General features: G+C 43.5%; 1 protein-coding gene across 1 annotated transcript in view; it reads left to right on the top strand.

The window, feature by feature from the left end:
- prkd1 (protein kinase D1) overlaps positions 1-15,000 on the top strand; it is an 82,800-nt gene that overhangs the window by 25,691 nt on the left and 42,109 nt on the right. The window contains exon 2 of the mRNA XM_063183731.1: positions 8,140-8,278. Coding sequence (XP_063039801.1) covers positions 8,140-8,278 — 139 coding nt within the window. The remainder of the gene's footprint in view (positions 1-8,139; positions 8,279-15,000) is intronic.

Genomic DNA, 15,000 nt, shown 5'->3' with positions numbered 1-15,000 from the left:
CAGAGGACTTTTTCCTACCTCTCCTACAATTTTTACTCTTGGGGACTTTTTTGAGCACAAAACTCTTAATTGCTCATGGATGAAATTCATATATATGATTTATTCACGTGTATATGATTTTGTACCTTGCATCTTGTATCTTGTAATAGCTTGACTGTCACATGAAGCTCAGAGGAAGTCACTTAGACTGGAACACCTCCAATAGACAGGAAGTCCGCAGAGGCGGAATCAATGAACATTTACAACCAATCAGACTACAGATTCTGATGATGTATTGTATATGTGTGGTATTCGTTTTTTATTGGTGCCCGGTTACTCGGGCAAAGGAGCAGCCTAGAGTAGACAGGTTTGCCAGACTGCATTGGATCCAAAATTCGATGTAGCACCACAAACAGAATGGGTGGCCCCAGGCTAGCTTCACAACTCTCTGCCGGGTTGTCTGTTTACTGCAGGGTTTCCCAAACTGGGGGGCGTGCACCCCTGGGGGTGCGCGGCCTGCCATAAGGGGGCGCGCGAGCTGAATAGAGCGGATATGTGAGTTTGCATTATAGGTGCATTATATGCTGGAAGGCTCCATCTGAAGTGTAGTTTAATTCCAAGACTATTGGAAAAGAGAATTCCCCAAAAACGACTGTGCTTACTATGCAGTGAATGAGCAGTGAATCCATACTTGCGTGGCCATCAGCACACCAAAATATTAACTGAGGGGGTGCGTGAACCACATTGAAATGTACAAGAGGGTGCGCAGGGGAAAAAAGTTTGGGAACCCCTGGTTTACTGGACTGACTTATGTGTTTATTTATGACGGTACATTTTTGTTGTCCCTTTCGCAGAAGCACTCTCTTTGTCTGTGTGCAGCAGAGTCATCCTCAGCGTAAGCTGGGATTAAGTTTCATTTCTGCCTGCAGCACATTAGTGAGGCTGTGTGAACGCGACAAGCCTAATGTAGCTGCAGTGGAACCAGGCACAGAAATGTAAACAGACATTTGTCTCTGTTGTGGCAGACAGGCGACGGAAGCAGCACTGACGCTGAAAAGCATCATCTACTCACTCAGCGATTACGCAAACGCTGTTATGCACACACACAGGTACACACAAACACGCATGCACCTACATGCACATACAAGCATGCACAAGCGCACGCACGCATGCACGCACGCACACACACATACACACACACACACACACACCTCAGGCACATGTAGCTCACTGTTATATACATTCAGCCAAAGGCAGATCACACGAACGCGTGCACACACACACACACACACACACACACACACACACACACACACACACACACACACACACACACACACACACACACACACACACACACACACACACACACACACACACACACACACACACACAGTATGCAAACAAAAACACAAACATACAACTGATTAAGACAGTGATACTTTGACCTGTGGACATATGCAGGGAGTAACACTACTGAAACACAACAACAGCTGCACCTCTACTCTCACTTTGCCAGAAATACACATGACAATAGATTAGTTGTTTATCCGTCAGTGTATTATTTTTGATTTACAGGTGTTGACAGAATGCCATTATCTCAAGAAAAGCATTTTGTGATCACACGTTCCTTTCTTACTTTCCGTGCTTTTCCAAAAGGAATATACTTTTGTGCTTCACAAAGTATCGCCCCTCATCCATGCATCCACACACTCACTCACTTTACAACAATGGAATCCCGGCGTGCATGGAACCAAATATCAAAACACAAACAGTATGCTGCAGGCGTGGGATATGCTCTCTGAAAGATATGTGTACGTGTACACATTTTGTGCCTGGATGCGTTGCAGTGCGTATTTTATGTCATGTTTCCATGCAGTAGCACGCTTGACATAAGGTATGCAGACATGTGTGCAGACTGCACATGTTGCAATATTGACCCAACTGTGTGGGTGATCTTCTGAACTTCCATGCGGAGGTTGTGGTAGAGTCAAACAATGGTGGAAAATATGAATGAGAGCCTTGTTGGCTATCTGCCCATGATACCTCCAGTATCGTGCTCTGTACTGTGTTTTGATGGTCTTCAACAAAGTACTGTATGTGCACTCACTCACAAACGGTTAACTTACATGTCTAAATAAGTCACCCATACCCTTTCTCAAAAACAATTGGACACAGTTGGGTTTGAAACAAAACTCACAGTGGGTTTGAAACAAAACTCTGTGCTATACCGTGTGTCACCATGTGTGACAACAGATGAACTTGCTGACGATCATCACGGTTCACAGAGAAAAATCACACATTTTCGGTCCACTATGCATACCAACTCAGTTCCAAATGCTCTGATTTTCAGGGTGAGCACATCAGTTGGATTGATATGGCTTGAACGGGCACTGGCACAATTCTCTTATTGCCAGACCACCATGGCTCAAAATTACTGTAACACCAGCCAACCGGCCAAATGCTGGTAAAATTTCAGTTTGGCTGGTTGAAAAGGCCAATTTACTAGCCACTTTGACCCATAAGTGAGTGTGTGTTTGGCTAGTAAGATTAACATCTACTAGCCATTTTGGCTGGTGAGGAAAAAAAAGTGGAGTATATGTAGTAGTAAATGTAGAGCCCTACTGACCATGCTACCCAAGCCATTACCATCCCCCTTTTCAATTTTCTACCATGTCTGTGTATGGCATTTCTCTTCTCCTCTTCTGTTTTCCTAGATAGCCTCGAGAATTTCATTTGCTCTTCAAGGTGTTGTTATTGTAATTATGTAAATCTGATATGAGACAGGTCCTGGCTATGTTTTTATGGCAGCCGTGATTGGATGAACCGCAGTGTGTAATCACGAGACGTAGAAACGAACAGAATATAGCCATGATTGAATGGAAGTTGTAAGATGAGAAGTGTGTGGGTTGAGCGAGGAAATGGGTGTGTGTGTGTGTGTGTGTGTGTGTGTGTGTGTGTGTGTGTGTGTGTGTGTGTGTGTGTGTGTGTGTGTGTGTGTGTGTGTGTGTGTGTGTGTGTGTGTGTGTGTGTGTATGTCCATGCCTGTATGCATTGAAGTGAGAGCACAACAAAGCTCATCATTACCTATATACCCCAGCATCATCATGTCTGTCATCTGTGAGCAACAAGCATCCCAGCTAACGATGTTGTGCCAATGTGAGTTAGTTGCTCGCAGGTTGGTAATGATTTAGCCGCAGAAAATGAAAACCTTACCAATTGCTTTTATAAAGCTGTGGCCAGTGCTCGGCAATTAGGTTGCAGGATGTACGTATGTTTCAGAGTTCAAGTATCTACAGTACAGTAATCACGCCTCAGAGGTGCATTTCTCAAAACCATAGTTGCTAACTACATTAGCTACTTTGTTGTTTGCAATGCAATTTCCCATTGACACCTAAGTTGCTAACTGGCTAACAACTAGGCTTTTGTGAAACACACCCCAGATTTGCATTAAGATGTGTTTCTCTTGTGTCTAGGTCCATCCCAGGACTGCTGGCATTACATTACATTACATTACATTACATTGTACTTAGCTTTTATCTAAAGCGACTTTCAGTTATTTACTAGATATTGCTTAGAGTCCCTGGCCTGGAGCAAATGTTGTTTATATATAAACATTGTTCTGGAGGAAGTCTGCGAGTGACAGCCGTCATTACTTACTCCCGCCTTTGTGCATATTTAAATCCCTCCTTCCCTCTTTCACCTGTCATGCGCGAAGGCTTTCAGAATTGTATCACTACCTCCCCATACTCCTCTATTTCACTAGAACACCCTGCTACACTTCCTCTATACACATGGAGGGAGCGGATCTCATCCTGCATGAGCTTCGTTTAAAGCATCCCAGAACCTAGGCCAGCTAACATGCCAAACATGCATATTGTACACCAAGCACTCAAGGACAAACTTGTGAATGTGGGGTTACACTAAGTTAAGGAAGAAAAATCCGCACTCACAAACTGCGTCTCATTATTTATTTATATTACCACCATGTCCAAAAACAAACGCGTTTCGACTATCAAGCCTTCATCAGTGCGTGGTACTCCTAGGCACCTAGAGTACCACGCACTGATGAAGGCTTGATAGCCGAAACGCGTTTGCTTTTTGGACATGGTGGTAATATAAATAAATAATGAGACGCAGTTTGTGAGTGCGGATTTTTCTTCCTTAAGTTGATACATTTTATCTCGCACCCAAAGACTTTCGTTTTTCCAAGAAGTTGAGCGCGTCCTTTGCCAAAACTTGAGGGTTACACTAAGTGCCTTGCTCAAGGACACCTCAGCCATGGATGGAGGTGTAGCGGGAGGTCATGTGACTGCTGTGCAGGGATACTGCAGTGGAAAATGAAAAATGTGAACATCAAATGGTCACGGGGGGTCAGTATGTTGGGTGAGGTGCCATTCTGGGCTAGACAACGACATTCCAAAGTTGGCCAATTTTGAGCTTTTAGCATGTGTGTGTGTGTGTGTGTGTGTGTGTGTGTGTGTGTGTGTGTGTGTGTGTGTGTGTGTGTGTGTGTGTGTGTGTGTGTGTGTGTGTGTGTGTGTGAGAGAGAGAGAGACAGAGACAGAGACAGAGACAGAGAGAAAGACAGAGAGAGAGTGAGAAACAAACGTGACACATTTGCTGTAAGCTCACAGACAACAGACAGACAACATAGCCTGTGCCAACACACACACACACACACACACACACACACACACACACACACACACACACACACACACACACACACACACACACACACACACGTGCGCACTGTGCGCACACACACACACACACACACACACACACACACACACACACACACACACACACACACACACACACACACACACACACACACACACACACACACACACACACACACACACCCACACACACACACACACACAGACGGCCACCACACACACACCCATGTGTCCCCCAGACCGACCACCAGTACTTGTGTAAGTCATCACAGCAGAGATCAATAGAGGACTGCTGCCCAGCTGACTGCACTGCACAGGTCAGTCGATACGCCGCTCTCATCTCCCTCACACCGAATTGATCACAGCCACATAATACATGCACAAAATGCTGCCTTTGTCACAAATACCACATTCAGTCGCAATCATGTATGTTTGTTATCATCCCACTGCAGACTGATGCTAATGCATCACTTCTATTGGAGGGGGCTTTTTTTTTTACTGTTGACTGTTGTCATTGGTGTCAACGCATGTCAAACACTGTTTGTCAGTGAGGAATGAGACAGCTGAACCGGAGTAGGATGCACAGGGTACTGTTTATATACTAGCCTCATTGGCATTGATGGAAAGAGCATCGAGGTAGCATGACAAAAATGTTACTGTCTTAGTTACAGGACAGCTACTCTGTGTTTAAACTGTACTCCTTCACCACTGTGTTATTGTGTGTGTATGTGTGCGTGCGCGTGTGTGCGCGTGTGTGTGTGCATGTTACATTAGGGCTGCACGATTATGGAAAAAATCATAATCACGATTATATTGGTCAAAATCATAATCACGATTATTAATCACGATTATTGATTTTTGCAGATTTTTTTGAAAATTATAACAAGATGAAATATAACCAAGAATGAATTACATACGGGATGAGCAAAATAAAATGAATTGTAATAATTATGTAAAGGCAATAGCATGAAACTTAAGTGGACAGATTTCAGGCCAGAAACACCAGCCTGTCAGTATGTTCTGGCTTCAAGGACGCTCTCAAAAGTAGGTCACTATTGCCACGATTAAATCACGATTAAAATCACGAGTTCGATTTCACTATGTTATCACGATTTTGGTTATTTTTAGATTAATTGTGCAGGCCTATGTTATATTATACAAGACTTATATCCATTGACAAGTCTATCTTGATGTGTTCTGTGATGGGGCAGCCGTGGCCTAATGGTTAGAGTGTTTGCCTTTACATCAGGGCTGTTGCAGGTTCAAATCCCACCCTTATCAATACCTTCATCCATGGCTGAAGTGCTCTTGAGCGAGGCACCTAACCCCACATTGCTTCAGGAACTGTAACCAATACCCTGTACCTAATTAACTGTAAGTTGATTTGGATAAAAAATGTCAGCTACTGTAAATGTATTGTAATGTAATGTCTAATTAATGTGTAGCTTATTTATTTACCATATATGTTCTTGATGCAGTATGTTGTTATCATTATATGTTCTTGGGTGCTGATCAACATAGAGAGTGATTTTTAAGGAGTAAGGGGACTGAGGAGACTTCCAACAACAGCTTTGTGAACTAATTAATGTAGACATTCAACAGAGCTGCATTTCTGATGCCTCTGCACTGTGTGAAGAACCATCACTACGCTTGCTGCCAATTGTCGCACCGCCGTATTTTTAGCCGGGCTCACTGTAATTATATTGCACGACACTATACTATGTCACTCTTTTAACAGTTTGTATTGTCAACATCCATGCCAAAACAATAGCAAGTGTTGTCTTACTGCGAGTGAAACGAGGCAATATTACACCCTTTTTTGTTTGTTTCACATGTTTATTGATTAAGGTAGACAGTTGGAAAGTAAACATTGGTGTTCACTGAAACTCCATGAGATGAATCCCAGCCCGAGTTTGAACCTGATATGGCGCGTTCTAAAAGTAAACAACCATCTTGCCTGCCTGTTGTTGAGGAAAATATCCGCTTGTTTGCAATCATGAATGGGGGTCAGCAAGGTCGTGTGGAAATGAATCACTAAAGGCTGTTTGGGTGGGCAGGTGAAAATCACAACAAAATTGTACGCGTGTGGACACGGGCCATGCGTTGTTTTGCGATTTACAGACGTTTCAAGATTCGTTGTGTCAAAAATCCCCTGAGATCAGTGGTGCATTGATGGGGCTCATGCAAAGCCACCATACTGCTTTAAGAGCTTAATTAATTATGCTTGTCTTCTACTGCATTTAGCCTATATATGTACACTGCTGATTGCATCTGTAGGTGCTTTGATAGCCAACTGTGTTCCGCTTTGTGTCTTTAATTAATCAGGTTGGAGTGTTAAGCTGTGCCTCTCTACTCATTGCATTTGCATGGGGCGATGGTGGTGGTGGTGGTGGTGTACTAAGTGAGCTGGGTGGAAGTGGGGTGTTTCAGTTTGAAAGGGGCCCCCATGCCTCTCTGTATTTCCTATATTCATTTCTATTCAGCGCTGCACTTAGGTTCTGAAAGGGGAGCGGCGTGCCTAAAGAGCCGCAGTGTGTGGATAAGATTGCTTTGCTATTACGGGCTGCTGGTGGTTGTGGGTGATGATGAATGATGAATGATGAATATTACATTGGGCTTTAGGTCATCATTTTACACATTCAGTGTAGCAGCGCCGAAATCATTGAGAAAATGTTTTATTCAGATTTATTCAGGCATAGTGCATGCAAGCAAAGAGCCTGTCTTCTGGGGTTGTCTACTACAGCTACATATGGTGATTTACCACTATGCCAGTGTTTCACAAACTGTTGAGAAATACAATTTTTTAATAGAAACACTAGGTTTTTTTAGTTACTATAGTTCACTTCATATGTGATTATGTAATGGTCAGACTACATGTGTTCAACGTGTACAATACAGCTTCAAGTACAAGTACTGTACATCTGTTACTAAAGCACAAATCTGTAATTATCTGTTATCTGTTCTTATATTTTAATATTAATGCCAATGAGCACCATATCGGATCAAAATATAGGATATGTCATACAGGTGAGGTCAAATACATGCATGCAGGTGTAATATGTATGCTCAAATTGTTACAACAACTGCCTGTACTATAGGGCTGTAATGATACACTCAACTCACGATTCATATCACGTTTGTTTCACGATTTTTGACCTACGGTTCAATACAGCCCACGATTTTTTAAATGTGAAGCTTGGAAGCACTGTCACATCATGTCATGTGATTATTTTCTGAACTGAAGGGTAACAGAACTGTGAAAGGGCGTATCATGATACTGCCTTCTTGCATCACAAAACTATGGTGACTTTCACTATGGTGATTTCTCGGTTCGATACAGTATTGTTACAGCCCTAGCCCGTACCTCATGTGTACTGTGTAAATGAACTCTTCTGTTCTCCTCTCCCGTCTCTCTCTCTCTCTCTCTCTCTCTCTCTCCCTCTCTCTCTCTCTCTCTCTCTGTCTCTCTCAGTTCCCGGAGTGTGGCTTCTACGGCATGTATGAGAAGATCCTGCTGTTCCGCCATGAGCCGGGCTCGGAGAACATCCTGCAGCTGGTGCGCTGTGCCTCGGACATCCAGGAGGGAGACCTGGTGGAGGTGGTGCTCTCAGGTGAGTCCAGGAGGGGCACCTGGTGACGGGGTCTCGCAGGCATGGGCACCTGGAAGTGCTGTTCTCATGTGAACTGAGAGGGTGTCTCAGGTGAGATGATGTATATGAAGTTGTAAGGATGCACTCATAAAACTAGACTGCATTCATTAATGCGCTATCTGAAATTAGAATTCAGTGGCCTATGTATGCGTACATCTTCATTCTCGCTGGAGAACAGGCTTCTCATGATCGTGGGTTTCTCGCAGGAGAACCGCTGTCTACACGGCGAACCGATCATAAAGTGCTTTACGGGGTCGTTGGATCACTGCCCAGGAGGAGCATGTTAAAAGCAAGTTAAAAGCAAAATAGCAAAATAGCGAATTGGGCAAGGTCGCTGTCCATGGTGCTGATATTACTGCCGAGCCCGATGTTTGCTATGTTAAAGACGATGCTTGGGGGCTCAGGGATACGGGGCTCCAACTGAGAGCTTGGACTATACCCATACCCGCGAATACGTGCGAGCTCTGAGCGGACACCCCCTGCCCAGTTATTGGGAGAGCGAGCAGAACCAAGGAGGAGCAAGGGCGGAATACTGGATAATCGTGGCGGATGGTGGGTACGAGCGATAAAGCGCGTTTCTGCCTTGGAGCTGGTGAGTGTGGAATAGACGAATGACAGACAAGCAGTGCAGGTGTTAATTTAAACCTGTCAATTTCATTATGCCTCTCCCAAACTTTCGTTGTTACCAAAACTTGCAGAAAATGCTAAAAGTGGCAATAACAGAAAAAATTACAAGAGGTACGGGAACTCTATGTATGCTTTACCATCTCCAAACGTGACTGTTTGTTTTAGAGTTTGAACTCTAGGATGAGTAGCGTTCCCAGACTTACGGGAAGATAAGCAAGTAGTAATAATAATAAATAGATATTAAGTATAGTATCCCCGAAACGCAATGCTTCCAGTACCCGATCATTCCCACCACTCCCACCCACCTATTTAAAAACGTATATTAAATGCAAAACTTAAATATATTTAATATATACATAGATCAGTGGCGTGCATAGGGTTAAAACCAAACAGCTATTGTGAAAACCAAGCAACTGTTGTGCAAATAGCCTATTTCGTGAAAGATGTTCTGTAGCTGAAAGTGCTTCCAATCTTTCGAAGGAGCCAGGGAAGTAGAAAAGAGCCAGTTGTCTCTTACCAATCTCCTGGATTTACCATACAGTATGAATCCAGTGAATCACCAACACCTCCAAGAATGGCAAAAACAAAAGACAGATTGAAAGCGTACTCAAGATAAACTAGACACATACGTACACAGACACGGACACAGACACACACACACACACACACACACACACACACACACACACACACACACACACACACACACACACACACACACACACACACACACACACACACACACAAACACAGAAGGGGAACCGGCAGCACTCCTCCTCACTTCCTCAGGCAGAGTTGGCACAGTTGAATTGTTTAATCAAGCTCGTTGCATTGTTGTGTGACGCCTCTCCTCTGTGGCGTATTTTTGTGTGTGTGTGTGTGTGCGTGTGTGTGTGTGTGTGTTTGTGTGTGTGTGTGTGTGTGTGTGTGTGTGTGTGTGTGTGTGTGTGTGTGTGTGTGTGTGTGTGCGTGTGTGTGTGTGTGTGTGTGTGTGTGTGTACGTGTGCATGCCATGTGGTGATGATTTGATACGGGTCCAAGTTTGTAAAGGGGTGTGGTTGTGGGATGGGTGGTGTTTGGTGGGGTGGAGTGTGTCTTGTGTGTGTGTGTGTGTGTGTGTGTGTGTGTGTGTGTGTGTGTGTGTGTGTGTGTGTGTGTGTGTGTGTGTGTGTTGTGTGTGTGTGTGTGTGCGTGTGTGTGTGTGTGTGTGTGTGTGTGTGTGTGTGTGTGTGTGTCGGGGTGGGTAGTTTATATTCTAAGGAGGGGAAGTTTGTTAGCCTGCAGAGGAGTGGAAAGTGATGCCTCTATACTGTGTTTGACACCGCTAAAGTGTTTTTACAAACTCTCAGCAGGCTATCTCTTACTATTTCTCTCTCTCTCTCTCTCTCTCTCTCTCTCTCTCTCTCTCTCTCTCTCTCTCTCTCTCTCTCTCTCTCTCTCTCTATCAGTATCCATCACTTTCTCTCTCTATCTCCCTCATTATTGCTTCATCTCTTTCTCCCTCATAATCACGTTTTCTTTCTTTCTCTCTCCCTCTGTCTCTCTATCCTCTTACAGTATCTCTCTCTTCCTCCATCTCTCTCCATCTCTTGGTGTGGTGCGTTGCGGAAGGTAAATCAGTGGGATCCTGAACTGTGGAGGAGATGGGGCATAGACTGACACCTTCAACCCCCACAGCACCAAACCCCAACCTGAGTACCACCCCCGCCCCGACCCCCACCAACCTAACCCCCGCTTTCCCCTCCCCGAAAATGTACCCCCTAGCTGTGCTACCTACCGTGCCGAGCCCCAGGTGTGAACGCGCCCAGATGCGCACACACGTTCTCCCGCGCTCTCGCCTTCAATCCACCCCCCTGGCAACACCCTACCTCCGCCCCTTCACACCGTGCCACTGCACGCTGTGGCGGGCGTGACACTTTTTTAACGACTCGCTGTGCGGCTCAGAGCATGCGGCATAAAGTAACACACCGGAGAGAGAGAGAGAGAGAGAGAGAGAGAGAGAGCGAGAGAGAGAGAGATAGAGAGAGAGAGAGAGAGAGAGAGAGAGAGAGAGAGAGAGAGAGAGAGAGAGAGAGAGAGAGAGAGAGAGAGAGAGAGAGAGAGAGAGAGAGAGAGATACCTCCCTACAGCCAGAGGTGGAAGGCTGGTGATGCTGGTGGTGGTGGTGGTGGTGGTACTCAGGTCCATCACAAGCAGGCAAGCAGACTAGGCAAATTGCCTAGGGCCCCAGCTGAATGGCCCCCCACTAATGACTGGTTATGTACAGTACCTGGGTATGTACAGTAGCTCCCTAATTTCAATGACCAGAAAAGTTCAATGATACTGCTATCGAAATTTCTGTGGAGGGGGCCCCTCGCACAACAGTTTACTGCCTTGTAGGCAATACTACTGTATGCGGGGCTGGCCCAAATCTCTCTTTGCCTAGGGCCCTCAAATTCCTTGAAACGACCGTGGTGGTGCTGATGCTGGTGGTAGTGGTGGGTAGATGGAGATGGAGATCGGTGGAGGTCAACCAGTGTTAATTGTAGCTCTCAAAACTCCCACCAGAGTTCACTCACCTACAATCACAGTCGTTCATTTTCTTTCTTTCTTTTTCTGTTTTCCAAGTCCTTTTTAAAATAATATTCATTATTGCCGAATCCGATGATTGGATGTGATGAACTATTGTGTGTGTGTAGCGTTGAGTAGGAAGACGGCGTTGCGGGTAAGCTCCTCACGACACACGGATAAATCTTTACTTCGAGGTAATTATGTTTATTGAGGGGGTTAATAACTTACATTGTTGTACTTTTCGGTAATTCGCATACACACCGGCAGGAGTTACAACAGAGTGAGCACTGTTGTTGAAATTAGCTCTACAGAAATGTAAAAACACTTCAGAAAAGTAAAAACACACAGATATCTTCGCCCCCTTAGATTCTCACACAGCTGTGACTGTGCAACAATTGCATCTCATTGAAGGATGGAGATAGGGTAGTTTTGTGGGGATGCGGTCCTAAGGATTGGGTGGTGTTTCAAGGAAGACTACAGAAAAATTGGCTTGTGAGGAGTAGTGATATTGTTGTTATTGACAAAAGTGAAAGTGCAAAAAAACATTTTTTGCTATGAGATGACGGTTAGGAATGGGATTAGTCTGAGTATGCATTTCGTCTTTGTGTGTGTTTTTGAATTGTTGAAGGAGGGAAGCATTAGAAAAATGGTGACTGGGGAAAGAACAGCTCATCACTTGTAGTGTGTGTGTGTGTGTGTGTGTGTGTGTGTGTGTGTGTGTGTGTGTGTGTGTGTGTGTGTGTGTGTGTGTGTGCGTGCGTGCGTGCGTGTGTGCGTGCGTGCGTGCGTGCGTATATGTGTGCGTGCGCATGCACATGCTTATTTGTGTGTGTGTGTCTGTGAGTGTGTGTGGGCACATGCTCGTGTGTATATTTGTGTGGGGGGACCGGAAACCTTCGTCATCCCCTGTGGAGTGTGTGTCGATAAAGATCTCAGTCACTGATCACTCCCATGGCTACAGCTGAAGCTGAGCATCCATCAAGAGCCATTACTGTCATCACCGCAGCCTCCCAGCGTGCACTGCGTCACTCACTCCCCCATAAACTATACATACACATGGACTTCCATATGCACATCTTATGCAGATACTGAGGCACAAATAGGCACAAATACACATTTACTGTATAACAGCACACACACAAGAGGACAAAAGCCTATATGCACTCACACACAAACATGCTCACCCACATACAAGCCACATACACATTGTCTATAGGTACTCACAGACATAGTACTGTACATGCATATACACACATATTATTTAGGTTTATATGTACCGTATGTATGTATGTATGTATGTATGTATGTATGTATGTATGTATGTATGTATGTATGTATGTATGTAGGTATACAAGCGTGTATGTATGCATGCGTGTACGTATGTATGTTTCTGTCTGATGTGTGTGTTCAAACTTTTCAGTATATTGATTCTGTGTGAGTACGTGTATATATACGTATGTGCAGTATATCTATGCAAACACCCGTTATGCTGCCTTGCTCTCCCTTCCGTGCCCATTCTTAACAAGGAACCTTATATGAAGGTGCCAGGCAGTACCAGAGTGTTAACGAGGCCATATGCATTGAATCCCCATGGAGTGCACCTTTGCATAATGTATACATTACCTGCCTTGCAAATCCCACTGGTGTAGAAGCATGAAAGTTAAAATGTAGTCATTATGGTAACGGGGAGTAGGGTGATAGGTTGCACAGCTTGAACTTTTAATATTATAGACCAAGACCATAGCAACTATCAACACTTACACATCTTTACCCATTATAGGCATAGGAAATGCAGCCATATTTAATGAAATATGTTGCAATTTCTTTACACATCATCTTCTTTACATTCTTGACTATTTCACACTCCACTAATGGGTGATATATGGAGTAAGTAGCAACTCCACTTATTTCAGTTGCACACAAAGTCATATGCATGTGTGAAATGTATTTGTGTTGAGCTCCACAGAATGAATTGGTGAAGGCCAATATTTCTGAGGAACTGGTCAGCTCGAGGGCTGTTATCTCGATGTGATCGTGCCATTATACCCTGGAAACAATTGAAACTAGAAGCACTGGTAACACTTTATAATAATGTTCCTTAGTAAAGACTCAGTAAATAATTAACTAATGATGAATAAAACATTAACAAATGTTTTTATTATTAACTAAGTTTTATTAATGCTTTATAAAATATCTACAAATGATATATGCAAGATTTTACACACCTTATAACAGAGTATTTTATTCATTTACAAGCAACTTGTAAATGTTTGATAAATATGAAATATTAACATAGCATTTCCTAGTCATTTACAAGCATTTGTTTACATTTCCTAGTCATTTACAAACGTTTGTTAATGTTTTGTTCATCAATAGTTAATTATTAATTAAATCTTTATAATGCTTTTTTGCATCCATTATTCTAGAGCAGGGGTCCCCAAACTTTTTCTCTGGGGGCCACATTATCATTCCTGACTGTGATCAGGGGCCGGGATCAATCATGTGGGCTGTGTACTAGGCCACTGCCTAGCCATAAATTATAGCCATAATTTCTAGCACATAATAGTTCATTATTACAAGTGATTTGCAAAATAAGTGAGTACTTCACATGTTTTTCAATTTGAAATACCACAGGTATTCCTTTTAATTTCTAATAACCATGTAAAAATAGCAAGGAAAGGTTAGAAAAATATGGTGATTGACAGTTTATGAGTGATACAATAGAAATGGTAGGCCTGTTTATATTACAGTGAGATGAGAAACTATCAAGACAAGAAACTTCTGGTGATTCACACTAGGTTAGTGAAACTGTAGGAAGGCCTGTTGATATTTAAAAAGTATATTTTATCATTATTTTTTTTCTGTGAGGATTGCTTCTTTGGGCCAGTTCAAATGGTGAGGTGCAGAGAGGTGGAGGGCCGGTCAAAGGGGCATGGCGGGCCGCATCCGGCCCCCGGGCCTTAGTTTGGGGACCCCTGTTCTAAAGTGTTACCGTAGCGCTCAGTGTGCAAACCTCCGCCAAGGCCATGAGGTCACTGATGCCAGTCTACACACTGTGGAATCCTATGCCTCAGTGATATAACTTAAAAAAAAATCCTGGATCCGGATCACGATCCGTATCACCACCAAAATGTAATGACTTGTTCCTTTTATAATTTCCAACTACTCCACAAAATATCAACATCCGTTCATAAGTTTTTGAGTTATCCTGCTAACAGACAAACTAACAAACTAACAAACCAACGCAACCGAAAACATAACCTCCATGGAAATAGCAGGAATGTTATTATGGTTTTACTCAAAAATAATTTGATGAGAGACATCAGCAGAGTATAATGAAAATAACAAGTCTTTTCCCATGCTCCACTTAGTCAGTCATTGATAGAGCTATCTATCGATCTATTACTTTAGGATGTTCTACTTGGTCATCCTATTAAAATCACATTATTCTGTTTTCTGCATAATATCAACGATCTTCTTGACCCCACTGTATATCTCATTAGCTG

This window comes from Engraulis encrasicolus, chromosome 19 (assembly GCF_034702125.1).
Source record: "Engraulis encrasicolus isolate BLACKSEA-1 chromosome 19, IST_EnEncr_1.0, whole genome shotgun sequence".
In the NCBI taxonomy this organism is placed as follows: Eukaryota; Metazoa; Chordata; class Actinopteri; order Clupeiformes; family Engraulidae; genus Engraulis; species Engraulis encrasicolus.
The sequence above is the reverse complement of the archived record's forward strand: the minus strand, read 5'-3'. Positions and strand labels throughout refer to the sequence as shown.